This window comes from Vigna angularis, chromosome 6, assembly GCF_016808095.1.
Source record: "Vigna angularis cultivar LongXiaoDou No.4 chromosome 6, ASM1680809v1, whole genome shotgun sequence".
Lineage (NCBI taxonomy): Eukaryota > Viridiplantae > Streptophyta > Magnoliopsida > Fabales > Fabaceae > Vigna > Vigna angularis.
The window spans coordinates 12,109,001-12,128,836 of NC_068975.1; the positions used below are offsets into that span (position 1 = coordinate 12,109,001).

The 19,836-nt window shown below is 32.0% G+C and overlaps 1 protein-coding gene across 1 annotated transcript; it reads left to right on the forward strand.

The window, feature by feature from the left end:
- The first annotated feature begins 11,207 nt into the window (after positions 1-11,207).
- Positions 11,208-17,017, forward strand: LOC108345990 (flavonoid 3',5'-hydroxylase 1). Its single transcript, XM_017584890.2, has 3 exons — positions 11,208-11,604; positions 12,716-13,267; positions 16,238-17,017. Exons 1-3 carry the CDS (start codon positions 11,245-11,247, stop codon positions 16,868-16,870), a joined length of 1,545 nt encoding a protein of 514 aa, XP_017440379.1. The 5' UTR covers positions 11,208-11,244; the 3' UTR covers positions 16,871-17,017.
- Positions 17,018-19,836: the final 2,819 nt, after the last annotated feature.

Consider the following 19,836-nt stretch of genomic DNA (forward strand, 5'->3'; position numbering starts at 1 on the left):
CAAGCATTAACAAAATTTCAAAACTGTAACAGACTTAGTCGAATGCAAGTTGCATATAATCGACTATGTAACATAATTAAACAAAGTTTTGAAAAACTTCTTCTTTGAAAATCCTCACAGCACACTTTTAACAAGTTTGTGCAAAGCCACGAGTTTTAGTCGATTCCCCCCATAATAAAGTCGACTTAAAGCTGTTGTTTTGTCACACAATAAAAATTTCAACATAAGTGCTAGTGGTTTTCTTTTTATAAAGCATCAGACATGCATTCACCAATAAAATCAATTATATAGCATAGTGAAATGCAATGTATCAACACAATCATGTTCTCCATGCTTTAAATAAATTTATACATTGATTAAAACAAGTAGCATGTAAGTAATAGAACATGTAACACATAAACATCACATGTGTTATTAATTATGTTGTCATCATAAAAAACCAGAAGCTCTGAGATTGTAGGTTCGCTAAACCAGTGTTCTTCCTATCAACAATCTCAACATAAACTTTCTTCTCAACTTTCTTCATATGATTAAAGCTAGACTTGGTCTCATTACTTTACATGTTCAATATATGGCTATCAATGCACTTGAATTAAAATTTAAATGAAAAATTAAGCTAGAATAGATTCAAGACATCACGATAGAATGAAAAACTGCACATAACTATGACAAAACTGGAAAGTGAAATTAAAGGCTGAATTGAACTCAAACAATGGATGTTCACCGATTAAAATGATCAACAAACACTTAAAGAATGAAGGAAGTAAATGAACAACACAACAAACACGAATTACAGCAAGAACAGAAGTGAAAAATAAATGTAAAACAGTGACAAAACTGGAACAGCACAACACGGAAGTGAAAAAAATGAATATAAGAGCAACTTAGCTCTTGTAGACACGTGTTGACGACATGCCTCTTGATGCCAAATGATGGAAGCAGCTCCACACTTCAAGCGAGAGTGCTCCACGATTCAGAATGGACGCAGCGGAATGGAGAAATGAAGGATGCTTCTAGTGCATGCCAAGTGTTTGTGAAATGGTTCAGTGGAGGTTTGGTGAGTGTGTAAGGTTTCTCAAGCTAAGAAGGCCTTCTAAAGGGGAAGGAAGCTAGAGGAAGGAGTGCTAAATAAGCACAAGATAGGTTGAACTTTGAAGATAAGCTTGGAGTAAACTCAACAGCATGTCTTTATCATTTCAAAGTTAATTTTTACATGGAGATGCACTTCTCTTTTATATGTGAAGAGAGAGCTCTAAAACTGATCTATCAAGCTCTAAAGAATGACAAAAGAAGTGTGTTGAAGACGCAATCTGATAACGGTTGAAAAACCGTTATTTTTATACTTAATTTTGAAATTAAAAACACTCTTTTTGACTTAGAAGCTTGCTTGAACTCATGTTTTTTCTTTAGTTTTGTGAATAAGAGAGTTGTAGGTGAATTTTATGGTTTTGTGCTAGATTCCCTTGATTTTATAGGCTATTGGAATGATTTGAAAGAAGAGTTAAAGTACCGAATGGCCAGAATGCAAAAAAGTCAACCAGAATGCAGAAAAGTCAACCAGCCAACCAGAGTGCAGAAAAAGTTGCGCTGAGTGCCAGTGCCGTAGCTATCGCTGAGTGTCATTTATGTGTTGAGCGCCGACGACGTGGGCTTGGACCTGTTTTCTGTTATTTTAATGTTCTATTTAAGGACTTGCACGTCCTAGGGATTCTATCTTTTGATGGCTTGAGCACAGAAACACACTTTTCACCCCTTGGGGGTAGATTTGGGGATGTGACAGCTCTCCTCTTCTCTTTCTAGGATTTCTCTATCTCTTTCATTCTTTCATTCCATTGTTCATCTTGTTTCTCCATGATAATGGGGAACTAAACCTTATTTGTTGTTGGGAAAGATCTAACCTCTTAAACTCTCATGTATTGAATTGATTCTTGATTATATATGTTTTACTTCATTAATTGTTAGGGTTTTTCCTCTACACTCTATGCATGCTTTGTTTAACTCATTCAATTGTATGATCATTGATTTTTTCAATATGGACACATACGGGGAAATCTAGAATTGGAGAAATTCTTCCAGAAGCAATATTACCTAGACATAGGAATAGGAGGATCGGTTTCCTTTAAGCTTCTGTGCGAATGTAATGTATGATTAATTGCTAGGGAGACAAGACATTGTGAACTAGTAATTAGGAGTAGGTTTTCTTCACCGAGACATCGGGTTTAAGGTAAATTAGAAAGTGACATTAACATTAATGAAGAAGATGAATTCATATATGCATGAGAGTAAATTAGGTGAAATCTAAACCCAACAACAATATCATCAACTTCATCCATTCATTCTCGTGTTTAGCCTCAATTGATCAAATTGCATTCATGTTTATTTTATTGCATTTGCATTCAAAAACCCCAAAATTTGTTCTTAAGTCTTAATTGGTTAAGCGATTACATAACTGTTTAGTGTCGTAAGTCTCTTGGGAAACGATACTTGGTCTTACCATTTATTATTACTTGATACGATTCGGTACACTTGCTGAGGTATTAACAAGTTTTTGACTCCGTTTTCGGGGATTAAAAATTTGTTTATCACAATCCAAGCTTGGCTCGCAAGTCTCGCATGAAACACATTAAAAACGTATTTTAAGTGCTGAAAAATATTGTGCAGAAGGGTTGAGCGCAAGCTGGTAGTGGCTGAGCGAATTTCCATTCCGGAAGCTAATTTCCTTTGTAATCCTAATCCTGAAGCTAACTGTTCCAATCCGGATAATGCTTAAATTCTTCTCTTCTTTGCCTCCTTTGCTCTCTTTAGCTTGGCAAGTTTCCTAGGATGCATAGGCATGCTTTCCAACCTTTATTGGTGACCTACAAAACAATGCAAATGTTATTTAGCAAAGTAAATCTATCTAAGACTTAGATAAGGAAAGAACTTTTATTGAAAGTCTTTATTCACTTCCCTTTCTTAGTCTTAGTCTAAGTTGATACTTCTTTGGATGGGAAATCCCTAAAGGAGTTGCCATTAGAGGATTTATAGTGGTTCAGCCTCAATGCCTACACCCAGTTTCCCTTTCAATCAACCTTAGATTCAAGGAACTTTCACTATAATGATTTGAGTTTTACACCAAAGGTTTTACAGAGACTCTCTCAAATGTAAACACCTCTCTCCCTCAACAATCAAATATAGAAAGATAACACCTGCACAAAGAACCACACGTCTTCACTGCAGAACCCTTTGAGAACACCTCTCAAAGTACCAAGAGCTCCTCACTCTTCTTCCTGTCCGCGCGCACACGGAAACAACACAATCCGAGATTGCAGAAAACGAAGTCTGATCAGGCAAGAATACACCTCACTCGTGCAGTATTTGATCAACAATGTAAATCCAGATTTGTTCTTCAAGAAACCTTCAAGATGTATCAAATTGTATGAATCTTGTTTCTTGGAGTGTCTCAACACCTGTAACACTTTTCACAAATCAAAGATATCAGATATGAAAATTTAATGATCAAATCGTTACAGAGTTATGTGTAATGCGTCAATTTATAGTTTTCCTTATGACAGACGCAAAATAATCGATTATGTTAGTAATGTAATGAGTTACATTCGTAGCAGATATAACAAAATTACAATTAACACAATTTCAATTGAATGCACAATTAATGTAATCGATTCGCAATAAATGCTAGTCAAACATATTTAAAAATATTACCATTATTTTATATATGACTAAGCTTGAAAACAGTTTTCAAATTATAACAAACGTAGTTCATTACATAACCAGTGTAATCGATTAAGCTCCTCACTTAAACAGATTTTGAAAACTTTTTCTCCTCAAAAACTCATCAAACACATTTCAACAATATATTTTCAAAGACACGAGTTTTAATCGATTTTACACTTAATATAATCGATTTAAAACTTGTTGTTTTGCCACAATTTAAAAACATAAGATATCTCATGAACTTAATTGATTACAATATCATTGTAATTGATTATTTCATACAGAGTTGCTTTATGCTGTGGTTTTAACACACAAAAACATTCAGTATGCATACAGAGATATAAGCACAATTATGATCACAAAAGTATGAAGACTAAGCAACATGTCGACATATGTAGTCATTAATAAACATTTTCATAGGAACATATGTCTCAATCACAGATACACATTTTTGTTGTGTCCACAACATCTATAAGTTGCTACAATCAATGTGTTGTCATCATAAAAAACAAACACATCAAGGATTGGGTTTAGCACTCACATTGCTCCTCCTATGAACAATATTAACAAACTTATACTCATCTTGCAAATACTCTCATTCAAGCCATTTGATCCAACTAAAACCTTTTCTTAATATATAGTTAAGATATGTGAAGTGTCATTTCCCATGTACAATTTGGTATAAAAAGGCACTGTGAGACGATGAGCCAAACTCAATTTACAAAGGACCTGCACTAGTACAATATTTGCTTTTAAACTCGCACAATATACCTCATTTTACACCAACCGTTGTCTATCAAAACGCGGTGGTAGAAGTGAAATTAAGGGGACCTTATAGGCCTCGGTTGCATGCAGGACAAAAGTAGAACAACGCTACGACCTCGGTTGCAGGAAGAACTGGTGCCTAAAACCCGCCTGACAACTTTTTGAAAAGGTGATACTACCTTGGTTGCACGCAGAACCAAGGCATAAAGCCTCTACCACACCTGCAACTCCCTGAACACGCTTCTACGACATCAGTCCCTCTTAGACCCGGTGTCAAAAGGTACTTCGGCCTCGTTTTGACCGAGGCATATAAGCCTTCTTAGGCTTGGACCTTCCGAAACTTTTCCCCAAATGCCGCTTTCAAGTTAGGAAAACCTAGCACCTCTCCCATTTTTCTCTACGCTCGAATCTCGCTCCTTGCGCTGCCTGCCCCGTCGCCGCCGGGAGCCACCACCACCTTGTCGTATGCGATGGCTGCGAGTGCGACTTCCACCTCACCTGCCAGTGCATCGCCTCTGGAGTGAAGAGCAAGCGGTGGTCGTTGGCGGTGAAAAATCTCAGATTTACAAATCTGAAGGCCCGACTTCCACCCCTAAAGACCCCTCCTCAGTCCCAAAGTCTCCGAAGCCATAGCCTCACTCAGCTCTACCCCAAAAGCCAACTCCTCGAGAGAGAAACGTCGTTGCTCCTTCGCGCCACGTCTTCGCCGAGGCCAGTCGTCGTTGCTCACGTTGGAGGAAGTCACGCCGTGTAGGTAATCTCCCGTGTTGTTGCTTAAGGATTCAACTCCTTTGTTGGTGATTGGAGATGAACAGAGAGGGGTGGAAGCTTAATTTCATTATCTATTTTGGTTTGTGGTCGCCATAACCAATTTAGGGTGGTTGGGTTTTTTCTTGTAGAGAAAAATGGCTATTGACTATTGGCTTAACGAAATTTGATGTGTATTGAGTCTCATTTGGCTGTTGGCTCCATTTGAAGCAGGTGAAGAAGGAGTAGAGCACATTTCTGGATATGGCTTTTTTTTATTTCTGGTGTTTTGACATGTTTTGTTAAGAGGAATTGAAGGAGAAAGTTTTCCTCTCTAGATATGGCTTTTGTGGTGGGTTCCGTAGGTTGAAGGGATGAACTTGCTTGGAGGAAAAACTATTTCTTTTTCTTTTTGTGTTATATGATTATGTTATGTTATGAAAGGAACTGAATTTGATTCTAGCCTGGTGTGAGCTTTAAAGTTTATTATTTCTATGATATTTTCCTCTCTTTTTCTGGTTGTGGGATAGAAGATTGAGTTCAGATATCTATAGAGTCGCGATTAAAAGATGATGCAACAGAGAAAATCACAATAAGTACTTCTTGCGTAAAGATTGAGAAAAAAAAAAGAACATTTCTACTGCCTCGGTTCACCAGAACCTGAGACCAAAAGTCTGGCGAAAGAAAAGGAATACCTTCTACTACCTCGGTTTCATTTTAACCAAGGCAAAAACATACATCTTTATACCTCCGTTCAGAACCGAGGCCAAAAGTGGTAGGCTTTTTACCTCGTATTTATATACCTCGATTGCAAAACTAGTGCCAATAAGCCAAAACAACTGTTGTCGTTTTCCTTTACTGCACTAATGATAACTAAATTCTCATACATCGATTAAGAACATGTATAATAAAACCTGAGGCAAAAGATTCCAGGTACGGACAAACAGAAATTTGTCAATTAAGACAATATATGCAGAAGTTGTCTTGATCTACAAACTCAAGCACAAGCAGGCTAACATGCAAATAACATTTGCTTATACCTGGTTTAAAGCCATACAGTAGGAGAAAATGATATCAATTATGCGTTAAATAATATTTGTTAAATTGATGGCTAAGGCCCCTGATGGATAAGGCCCTGATATTCTGCAATAATTATTAACAAACACCTTAAGTTAAACACATTAATATTCACTATAACTGTTTATCTTCTTTTTTTCAGGAGAGAGGTTTGGACAGTTGATTCAACCAAAGTTTACTGAAGTGCTAATATATAAAAAAAGGGCACCCCCAAAAATAATAATAGATCAAAACACAATCCCTTCAAGTCTCATTCTATACCCTTTCTCTTTTTGAACCATGCTTGTTGTCACAAACAAAAGAATCCTAAAGTGGCAAAACACATCAAATGGAGAAGACCCAAAAACCTTGAGTAGTAAAAAATTCATTACATATAATGATTGAATCCATTACTTTCCCTCAAAAAGGTGTGAGAAATGAATTATGAATACCAAACAAGTTGAAAACCAAAACTCTAACAAAAATAAAACAAAGAGAAAAAGAAGATTTACCAGAAGTAAGTGAAATTTGGAGGCGGAACCGAAACTATTGGTTTTCTACGAGGAATAGATTTGGCGACGTCTCACCAAAAGAGAGCGTTGCGAGGTTGGTGATGAGGTTCGCGAAGGTTTGGATCGTTCCTCAGTAAGGTGAGAAGAAGAATGTTGAACTGTTGATGTTTTAGTGAGAAGTTTCAGTGAGAACTTTCATTGGTGTTTGTATATGTAATGGTGCGTTCTTGAAAGAAAGAGTAGTTTGATCGAAAAAGGGGCCTCAACCCACCTTGAAGCTATCCCAACCCATTTTACCCAGGGCTTTTGGGGTTGGGGCCTTTTAGAAAGCTCCTATTAAATGGATCGTTAAAATGAGACTTAATTTTTAATAGGGCTGGACTGACCATGGGTGATGGATTAAAATCACACCTCTAAATCCAATTATATGCAAGAAAGAAAGAAAAGAATGAGAAAATACTTTTAATTATTTTAATCTTTTGTTTTTTCAAAGACTTACTTTACAAATAACTTTTTAATATGTACTTGAGAATTAAATAAGTAATGGAGTAAGAACGAACATAAGACTATCACAGTCTATTGTACTTGTACCTGTAAAGAATATTTGAAGAAAATAGAAAAGTATAAAAAGAGAATGGGAAAATATCTTCATTTCTTTATTCTATTTATTATTAAAAAATTCACGAATTTCAGTTATCAAATTAACGATATATTTTAAATTTGTTTTATTAAAACCTTTATATTTCTTAAACTGTATCCCAAGTATAGTAGAGTAGGGAAATGATTCATAATAATAACCAAAGTACTTTGAAGAAAGAGAGAGAAGAGAATAAGGAAATACATATTCATTTACTTTTTTATTTATTACTTTTTTATTTTTAAAAAGACTTACTTTACAAATAAATGCTTATATGATTAAGAAGATTTGAAAGTTCGTTCAGAAACTCTAGTTCTTAAAACCATGTGCCAAATAATTGAGTAGAGTAATCATTTCTAATCATAACTGAAATTGAAAAAAGAAAAATAAAATGAAAAAATATATATTTTTTAAGTGGACTTTAATGCTGCGGTGGAGAAAACTTACGGAATAAAAATGGATGAATTTGAAAAAATTTAAAAATAAATTATGTATTATTTTTTTTTAAAGAATTTAGAGTGGTTAAAAATGAAGATAAAATTTATAAAAATTTGTGTAGGATTTGATTAATATGATATATTAAAAAAAATGTTTTAATAGATAAAAATAAAAATTAGTTTTTTTTAGAGACTAATAGTAATATAAAATGATATTTATAAATAATATATTTTTTGTTACGAATTATTTTAAATAGTAAAATAAAAAAATAAAAAATATTAATAGAATTTTTTTTTTATTATACTGAAATTCCCATTGAATTTCAATTGAGAAGTTCAATACAAATGCTTTTCATTCGCATCAACTTCTTTTTTATTCAATGGCCTCAGCCTCACTAACACGAGAATCTTCTCTTTATGGCCTCCCATCTTCTCCCATTTAACCAAATCGTATCCAGTAACAGCTCTCATTTGTCACTTTTAAAAGTGAAAACAAGTGATGTGGTTAATTATAAAATTTAGTATTTCTTTAAAAAAAATGCAAGATAATTATAGGAAAACAGCTGGCAGTTCACAAAAATACCAAGCCCTTCAATTTAATCATTATCCACAGGAAGCAAACCATGAATATGAATAAAAAGACAACAACCCATTAACTTAAGGTCATAAATAAGTTGGCAAGAACAGCAACATCAAGCTAACTTAGAAAGACCAAGATAAACAGAATACTAAGTAATTACTATTTACATCAATAAATTTTCACTACTCGCTTCTAGACCTTATATATTATATCACAAGAAATTCTCTTCAATCCATTCAAAACAGAAAGAGAAAGTAAAGCAACAAAGGTAGATGATGAACCATCATCTACAGAGAAGAGGAACGTGATCAGTAAATAAAAAGTATTTTAATCCTTCGTTCACCAAACCAATTGTGGTTCGAGAATAAAAAACCTTTGATCGTGGCAACCCCTTAATGCCTTAGATCTGAGAACGAAGTCCAACAAGACAAAGAACATGTTGGAACGGATTCTATTGGATATGGAGTAATCCCTATAATATCTATTTATTAATTGATATTATTAATAAAAGAGATATATGAAATTGATTTTTATTATACATAATCGATTATACTAAACCGATATTAAATATAACATTTTCTTAAAAATTACGTTAAATCTATGGAGATGTTTTTCTAATAAATTATCATTTTTAATCGTTTGTATATATGTAAAAATGAACATAAATCCGTGTCACGTCTTAACATTAAATTATAATAAAAAAACCCACTTTAAATATAATTTAATTCAACAAAATTAACTTATAAAAAAAATTATATTTATTTATATATTATAAATCTGTCTTATTTATAATTCAACTAATAATAAATTTTATTAAAATTAAATAAATTTTGAATAACTTTAGTATCATTTAAGAAAAAACTTTAAATCTAATTAATATTATAAAATCAATTTACAATATAAGATTTGATTTATTTATATATTATAAATTTATCGTATTAAACATATGTAAGATTTTCAATTAAGTTTAGAAAACTTTAATTACACATAATTATCAAAATATGATTTTTTAAAAATCATAAAATTAGAAACCTATTTTAAAGTAAGAAAGTAAGAACCGCGGAATCAAAATTTTATGACTAATGAAAATTTATAAATCTAAAAAATGCTATAGTTTCACAAAAAGAACGGTAGGTATAGCTGCAAAATCTCTCTCACTGACTTTGGGTTGAACATGGAAGGTTTGGTTGCACACATGTGAGTTCATAACCTACTCTCTTAGATTGAGTTACGTACTCACCACTTTCCATATTCCCAAAGATTCACTTATTGCCAATCTTCTAATCACTACACACACCAAATTATTGAGGATTATTTCATTTTAATCGTATTAAATTCTGAACGTCTTATGAGAAACTGTATTCTCAGAACATCCAAAACTATATTCAAATCTTTTGTATAATTTACCATGATTTTATTGATGGACCCTCAAGGAGAGAAATTGTTCTTACTTATATGATAACTTCTTAGAATCTTTTTAATAATTAATAAAGGAATAAAAAAGAAAGACAAAAGAGAGAGTATACAACAGAAAACAAACAATTTACGTCTATCTCTCTTTTCTCATGTACTTCCCAACAGAATCACTTTTATTAACTAATTGTTATATCACTGAAAATTATGTTATTGGTATTCTTAAAGTCACCTTTAAGGTATATTATAACTTTCATATATCAATATTAATATTTATACCTATATATATAAAGGGAATTTTTCTTTTTCATATTTATTTTCCAATTTTAACTTTTGAACAAATAGTTTCTTTAAAATTAAAATAATTATTTTATTAATTTCACTTTTTAAGTGGCTTTTTTTAATTTAATGGGTTTTTTTTATTTCCTTGTTTCTTTTAAACTTAACTATTTTCTTAATTATAAAACTACCTACAAAATAAATAAAAATTATTTATGATAAATTTTATAAAAATTATTTTAATTGTATAATTATAATAGTAATAATAATTATAATAATAATTATAATTTTATTATTATTATTAACATATAAAATGTAAATATATGTTTTTATTTGTGAAACACTAATATTTTAATTTAAGTCAAATAGTCATGTTTGATACTTTAGAATATTTTACTGATATTTATTAAGTATCTAATCTATAAAATACTATTTTTATGATGATAATAATTTATAACTTTTTATGTTGACAATTTTAATATATATTATTTTAATTTAAATACACAACATAACAATTATATATTTATCATGTTTTTAAGAATTATTATACATTTTTCAATATACATATTATTTTAATTTGAATACACAAGATAACAATTATATATTTATTATGTTTTTAAGAATTATTATACATTTTTTAATATATATATATATATATATATATTATTTTCAAAATGAAATCGCGATATATCATATATGTGTCGTATTGGATATAGATATTGCATCCATGCAACATAGTTTTTCACTAGTCTTAATTTAATAAAGATTTATTTCTCTTCTCTATTTAAATAAGCATAATTGAATTTTCACAAAAATTGAACAAATAAAAAGATCTTGCCTAAAACAATTAAGAATCACGTGTATTCTCTTTTTCTTCTGTATTATGTTTTTTTCTCAATTCTTGTTTAATACGTGTGGGGAAGGTTGCACTCGGCATGAAGAAGTAGAACCAACTCTTCTTACAATTATTTAGGAAATGTTGGTGACAACGTGCCCTGCCAAACTCCACACGACACCACACCAAACATCATCCTATGTTATGTATATATGTCCCCCGGAGCTATCAAATTCTCCACACTTAGTTCATAGCCAGTTCGTTAGATTATGTTTGTCACCATGGACACCTTGTTCCTTGTGAAGGAAATTTCTGCGTCAATTTTTATTTTCTTGGTGACCCTTTTGTCCATTCGCACACTCTTCAAACGCCGTGGCCGGAAGCTGCCGCCGGGGCCAAGAGGGTGGCCTGTGGTTGGTGCACTTCCTCTTATGGGAAGCATGCCCCATGTGACATTGGCTAATATGGCAAAGAAATATGGATCGGTTATGTACCTAAAAATGGGTAGTAACAACATGGTTGTGGCTTCTACTCCTGCCGCTGCTCGTGCCTTCCTTAAAACCCTTGACCAAAACTTCTCCAATCGGCCTCCAAATGCTGGTGCAACCCACTTGGCTTATGATGCACAGGTAGGGATATGAACACCACCTGCTTCTTCAATTTTATCTATGCTTCTATTTCCTTTTCATATATTGAAAATTTAACTATGATTCGAAATCATATATATGTGTATATATATATATATATATATATATATATATATATATGAAAAAGGTCAAGTAACTTATAGAAATTAAAACCTATAAACATATTATCTTAATTTGATTTAAAATAATGTTGAACTTTTTTATTGAGTTAACTTAAATTTTGTTGAATTTTCTTAATGAATTTTTTCTTGATAAACCTATCACACATATTTCAAACAAGTTTAATGTGAGCAAGATTTTTTAGATTAGGAAACTAGTTTCTCTTTAATTGAGAAATTAATTACAGTAAATTTGACCCATATCAATGATACAAGTCTATAAGACAATTATTTAAAGCTTAATTATGTATTTAGAGGTAGGTTCTACTTTGTTTGTATAAAAAGAATATTTTTGTGGATTCTTCAAAACGTGGGCTTAATTGGATATTATATATAATTAATTCCTCTATCCTCCATTTTCTTTTTAATAATGTACACACACTTGGAGTAAGTTTGTTAGTTAGTACACATAATAATGTTTTATGAATAAGAGCCTTTAATCACATGTACGATATATATTATGAAAGATTATTTAAGAGTAAATTATAAATATAATTTATGTGATTTCTTGTTCAGAATATATTTATATCTCTTGGTTTTTTTTAGTATAGTAGCAATCTCTCATGTTATTACCAAGGTGTGGAAGTATAATATTTTTAAAACTTAAAAAAAAAAAAAAAAAAGGTGCCGTGGTGACGATGTAATATTTTAAAAAATGAATGCTTCTTGGAAATGTTAAAAAAGTTGGGATTTGGACGTAATTTGAGAAAAGGTGAGGAGACGTTAATGGAAGGTACTCTAGTATTATATGTCAGATAAATGAAATTGTTTTAAATACAGGGTTATGAGTTCTGCTATTTGTATTTATGAAAGTACATTATAATATGTATTTTTCTTAAAAGAATCACTTTCAAATTAAGAAAAAAAAAAAAAAAGAGCTGATTGATAAGTTTGATCTAAATAAATATGCATGAACAAAACACTGTGTGAAACAGGACATGGTGTTTGCTGAATATGGATCAAGGTGGAAATTGCTGAGGAAACTAAGCAACTTGCACATGCTTGGAGGAAGGGCTCTTGATGAGTGGGGAAAGGTTCGAGAAGAAGAGATGGGGCAGATGCTGGGTAGCATGTACGAGTGTAGCAAGAGGGGTGAAGCTGTGGTGGTGCCTGAGATGCTCACTTACTCTATGGCCAACATGATAGGCCAAGTCATACTCAGTCGTCGAGTGTTCGAGTCCAAGGGTTCTGACTCAAACCAGTTCAAGGACATGGTGGTCGAGCTCATGACTGTTGCAGGCTACTTCAACATTGGCGATTTCATACCCTTCTTGGCCAAATTGGACCTTCAAGGTATAGAGCGTGAGATGAAGCACTTGCACAACAAGTTTGATGTGTTGCTCACAAACATGATTCAGAACCATGTGGCTTCTAAGCATAAGAGAAAGAATAAACCCGATTTCTTGGACATGGTCATGGCTCATTATGGTGAAGACGACGCTCATGGGGACAAACTCTCACTCATCAACGTCAAGGCACTGCTACTCGTACGTATCACTCTTTTTCTTAACTTTGACCATTTCTTCCCCACCCTTCAATCAAAATAATTATAAAATCTTATATTAATTCTAACTCATCTTATATGCCTTAAGTTATTCTTTTATTTAGTCCTCGTCCATTTCTCAAACACATCTTTCCATGATCAAACATCAATATTCTGTTCATTGATACCTAATAATATTATAACTCATTTTAACTTCTTTTTTTTTTTAAAAATAACTGTCTCTGTTTATATATTATAAATTAATTTTATTTTTAATTTTTGTATAATCTTTAACATATCTCTTTTATATAGAAACACGAACATCTCACATGTGAGTATTGGGTAACAACATCTCTTACACAAGTCAATCAAGAGTAATCCAATAATAAAAATAAATTTAATAAACCTCTTTAAGATAAACTTTATTTATATATTAAAAAATACATTTAAATATAATATTATCATAAAATTAATTTGTAAAATGAGATGACTTCATTTACATAATATAAATAAAAATTAGTTATATCCTAATTCATATAAAATTTTGACACATCATTCAACTGTGTTTATAAATTAAATATTGATATAATTAAAACATAAAAATATAATCACGTGATTGAAGTACCAAAAGTAGTTTCTTTCGTCATTACCACCATGGATATGAGTTGTATATATCCACGATGTAATGTGTAATGTGTCAAGTTGAAGACCACACCTTAAGCCACTAACCATACTAAAACATGTGTTTGGGACATTCTTAGTTGTGTCTTATTCACATTTTCAATACTTAGACAAAACTTTAACAGGCGTAGCGCCTTTTGAAATATCACGTTAGTAAATGAAATTTACTTAAAGTCAGAGAAAACTTTAGGTTATATTTTTTAGTTAATAAATCATTCTAACAAAGTTCGAACAATAATAGTGAAGAGTGGATTAGGAAGAATATCTTGTAACTTAAGTTTTTAATTATTAATTTTATTCTTATTAGTTATAAGTTTCTATTAAGTTGAGGGAAATAAAGAAAAATAAATATAATATTTGGAGGTTTTTTAAAACACACCCCCCTCTATTCTGTATACATATAGTGAATTATTAGCCCTACCCATAATAATTAATGAGTAATTACCAAAATTTTGTCTCACTGACAGGTATAATTTGTCGGTGTGATGAATTGATGCCAAAGCTCACTTTTTTAAAGAGAGCTACAAGTACACTTTGAATTTTTTTTAATAAAGAAAGTGGTTTTCCTGTTAGAATACATAAAGTACATTATTATTATTATTTCTTTTGTTTAATTAGTAATTTAATTGAGTCTTTATTTTCTTTTTAAAAAATCAATATTCCGTTGAATTCACGTTTACACTACGGAAAGATTATGTCTCAAAATTTAGGTTATTTTTTATTTTGAAATTTTTCTGATATTTTTCTTTTTTCATCTCTTACCTTCCTCCAAGTTGTTTGGGGTTTAAAATTTAACTACAAGTTATTGTATTTAATTTATTTGAAAATTTTCTTTGATAGGTTAGCTAACTTTACACACACACACACACACACACACATATATATATATATATATATATATATATATATATATATATATTAAAATAAATAAAAGATATAAATATACAAATCAAATTAGTAATTAAGTTTTTTTATCAATAGTTTCAAATCGTCAATAACAAAGTGTATTAGAAAGAAAAAGAAAAACATTACAGCTGAATCTAAATTTTAGATCGAATAATAAAGGACAACCTAAGGCCGTACGTACATGTTGTATGTGAACTGAAGTTAACCACGATCGAGTGTTATCTGTGAACTGATTCGCAAGATCAAGTTTAATTGCTCCGACACGATACAGCGCTTATCTTCATTTGGAATTGGGACCACGGAAAAGGGTGTTCCAAGATCGTAGGACAATATCATTGTTTATAATAAATAAATGTATGTACGAAGTTGGATAAGATCTTTTTATTAGATTTAATCAAATCTAATTTATTTTTTTTATTTGAACTGAGATATATTAACTAAATTTTTTGTTTTGTAAAATTTTAAATTTCAATTTTCTTTGAAATCTTTAGAATACTATTTAGAGAACAAATTTTAAATAGTTTAGTATTAAAAATATACATTTTTTATCAGCAAAATAATATCATGAATCTAAAAACTGAGTAACACAAAAATAATATAATTTAAAAACATTAAATAATACTTATGCTATTATATTATTTAATAATAATATTATAAGTAATATCATTAAATAATATATATTAACGTCGTTTTGAGGAAAGATATATAGAGTCTTCTTTTAAAAAATATAAAATCACATTAATTTATTTTTTAAAAATAATATTTAATTTAACAAAAAAATATAAAAACTAAAATGAATTTAAATTGAAAAATTAAATTACTAATTAAGTTTATAAATAAAATTTAAAATATTATTAAAATAATTTGGAATATTTTTATGTGAAAATATTTATTTTCCAAATCATTTATACTCTTAGAAATATTATTGCTTTGCAATCTTTGTCACAAAAATTTGAGTTTTTTCAAAAATAAAAAAGTACTTTCAAATGATCTTAGTATTTTTAACTGAGTATATTAATTTTTATTTTTTCGTATTGACTACTTAAAATCTTTTTTCTGGCCAGTAATATTAATCAATGAGAGTGTCTTTCTTATCTAATGATAAAAGTAAGATACAACATTAGTGAGCATAGATCAAGCTTATATAAAAAATCTTTAATCTAAAATTTTAAAATAAAAAATTGTGTCTTCTCTTCTATTTTACTTCTCACCTTACTCTGATGTTAGTTTTAAACTGATCCCAACATCTAACACCTTTTAAAATAAGTGTAGAATCTTATACTGATGAGAAGATGAGATTAAACTTTAATTAGAGAAATTGATTATTAAGTTGAAATTGAATTAAGTGTGTTATGGTGTTGTAACTGGTATCTGATGGTCTGCACAGAACCTATTCACAGCGGGAACTGACACGTCTTCAAGCATCATAGAGTGGTCCTTAGCAGAGATGCTGAAGAACCCGAGCATCATGAAGAAGGCTCACGAGGAAATGGACAAAGTGATAGGCAGGGAGCGCCGCCTCAAAGAATCCGACATCCCAAACCTTCCCTACTTCCAAGCCATATGCAAAGAGACCTACAGAAAGCACCCTTCAACTCCTCTCAACCTCCCTCGAATCTCCAAACAACCATGCCAAGTTAACGGCTTCTACATCCCCGAGAACACTCGCTTGAGTGTCAACATCTGGGCCATTGGGAGAGACCCCCAAGTGTGGGACAAACCCCTCGAGTTTAAGCCAGAGAGGTTCTTGAGTGGCAGGAACAAAATGATCGACCCACGTGGCAATGACTTCGAGTTAATACCCTTCGGCGCCGGGCGAAGGATCTGCGCCGGCACCAGAATGGGGATTGTCTTAGTGCACTACATTTTGGGAACCTTGGTTCATTCCTTTGATTGGAAGGTGCCACGTGAAGCGGGGGAATTGAACATGGAGGAGACCTTTGGTCTTGCCTTGCAGAAAAAGGTTCCTCTTGCTGCTTTGGTTACTCCTAGGTTGACTCCTAATGCTTACATTCCTTAGATTACCTTTCTTATAAGCTTTCTTCTCCAATGCTTCTGTGGTAGCTGATTATCTATATAGCTACTGAATAAGTGTTTGTGTTAGCACAACCAGTTGCTGTTTCTAAATATCTTCTGATTCAGGCTTATCTAATTTGTTTTCGGTTAATTATGTTTTATGTTATTCGTAGGCGACTTTAGTTAATTAATTTTATTAGTTTAATTAGATTTACTTTTTACTCATGATATTTTAATTATTAAAATTAAGAAATGGATTGAAAAAATCTTGATCTTGTTTCTTATTGCCAAGATGTTCGCATGCCACTTCAGTCAAGTCTTAAATAACGACACACACACACACATATATATATATATATATATATATATATATATATATATATATATATATATATATATATATATATATATATATATATATATATATATCTCGTATGGTTTGGACGGCTATACAATCGTCCCATAACAAAATCAGCGAACGATCTTGGTGAGAAGGATGCAACTTGACAGAATCAGCAAGCGACTTGGATGATAAAGGGTTGGACGTCTGATCTCAGTTAATAATCAAGTTTCTCTATAAAGATTAACGTAATTGGTAATTAAAGGTATTGGGCTGACATCCCAAGAGAAATTATGCAGGTGTTGGTAACTCGACCTCACACACGAAACATTTTGACACCCACCGTGGGACCGAGTGACTTGATTATACCCAATGGTGACCACGAGAAACATGAACACTTAAGACCCGATGAAGATGATCATGATGTTACAACAAAGAATGAGGAAAGGCAGCAACGTCATGAAGCAGAGCTGGCGACAGTCTCGGCTCGGGTTGTGCAATAGAAGATTCCTAAGACGAGAGAGAATGTAGGGGAAGAGTGGGGCAAGGTTGCCTAGGAGGAAACAACGAAGCAAAACAAAATGCCAAACGAGACATGGAAGCCGACCGACACCAAGGTCAGGGAAAGTGGGACCAAAACTGTTCCAGCGGAGAGCGCCCTATCAACAAGCAATTGGTGGTGAAGGCTGAGAGCACGTCTGATATGCTACCATTCTTCCAAGACGTTCACCAACCAGATGACGTTTCATACAGGTAACGACGCCAATAGAATCCTGATTGGAGAACTTTTGCAGCTGTTCTTTCTCCATTAAAATGACCCCTAGTACTACTTGTACTGGACTTATCCACGCACTATCAGAGATCGAATATATAATGTCAGCTCCAAAAGCTTCAACACTTCTTTTCTAACCACCTCCTTCATCACAGGATTTAACCTTCTTTATGGTTGAACAGGTCTATAGTCATCCTCCATAAATATTTTATGCATGCAATAAGTTGGGCTTATACCTTTGAGATCCGAGATTAACCACCCAATAAATCGTTTATTAGCTTTTAAAATGTCTACCAATTTTTATCAATCTTCTCAAAATTTGCCTCATCAACCCAATAACCGAATATCTACTATATGTTGGGATGTATTTCGTGGGGAAGGGTATATATTTATGGAGTTCAATTACTATATTACGTTCACGTATGACATAAGAACTAGATTGTGCTTTGCATGACATTAATGTAGGTATCTCTTTTGTTTGGTGTATTTTGTTTGACCCTAGAAAGAGTAGGTTTGAGTGTCTTTTCTCTCAGTTATGGAAAATGGTGATTATGGGCGTCTAACAGAGACTTTGTTCCTGGTCAGTATGTGTATGAGGGAAGAATAAAATAGGTGTGATATATGAAAGTTATGAATGATGATTGGGGTGGTGAGGAATAAAATGTGTTTTAAGTTATTTGAGGAAAATAAATAGGTGTGATGCATGGAGAGTCTCGGATTGATGTGCGAGAATGGGAATAGGTAAATATAGAGTATAGTGGATGCTTGAGTGGAATGAAGTAATGGGGCGAGGATGTGTAAATAGGACATATATTGTAGTGTTAGTTTGGTGGAGCCAATGGGTGAGGCTAGGCATGAGCAAAGAAGATGAGAGTAGATGGTGGTAGTTGGTCTGAGGTTGGTCGAGAGATGAAGGAGTGAGTGTAGAGAGGAGGAGGATAGGAAGTGGTTTAACAAATGGAAAATGTGGGAAAAGAAGGAGAGTATATGTTTTGTTTTTCGTATGTGATGGTTATGTGAATGTTGTGGTCTCAGCGTGTATGGGGAAGAAGAACGAGTTTTAGATGAAATGAGTGTAGGAGAATTAATTGAGAGAGGAAAGAGTGAAGTTGCGGGCAGGGAAGTTTTAGTTTTTTTGTTTGCATGGATAAAAGATTCAACTCTTCTTTGAGTGGGTTCCGCGGCACTTGGGAAAAGGATGAGAGTGCTCCTTCAGCTTGTTTTGTAACGTTGATATTGACTTTGCAGAGGAGTGGTTTAGTAGTGTTGGTGTTAAGAAATTGATGGTAAAGAGTATATATTATATTAATATAGTATAAATATATAAAGAAAGTATGTTAATATATTATATTAATATAATATAGGTATACGTAATATATATATATGTATATATATTTAAGAAGGAGGGAGTTGCGTAATATAATATTAATACAATATATATATATATATATATATATATATATATAAACCGTTGGGAGTTACGAAAGTTAATAGCGATACAGTATAAATTTATATATTTGTGTAATAAAGTTGGGTGTACGTGGCAAGTTCATGTAGGAACTTTAGTGTAAAGATTATTTCTTTGTTGATATATGTCCCAGGTGGTAAAACGGGTGCTTTGTTGGGTGCCATCACGAGTGTAAGTATGAGAGTTGTGTTTTCTTTCCTCTGTTGTTCGTTGATTGAAACTTTGTTACGTTTCAGACTTCAAATTTTGATGGTTTTATGTATATTATTGATACTATGTATGGAATATCTTGAGAATGGTGAGATAAATAGTGTGATTTGTTGATTAATACATGTTATTGAGAATGTGTATGGATTTATGATGAGAATATGAAACTCTGTTATTTTTCTT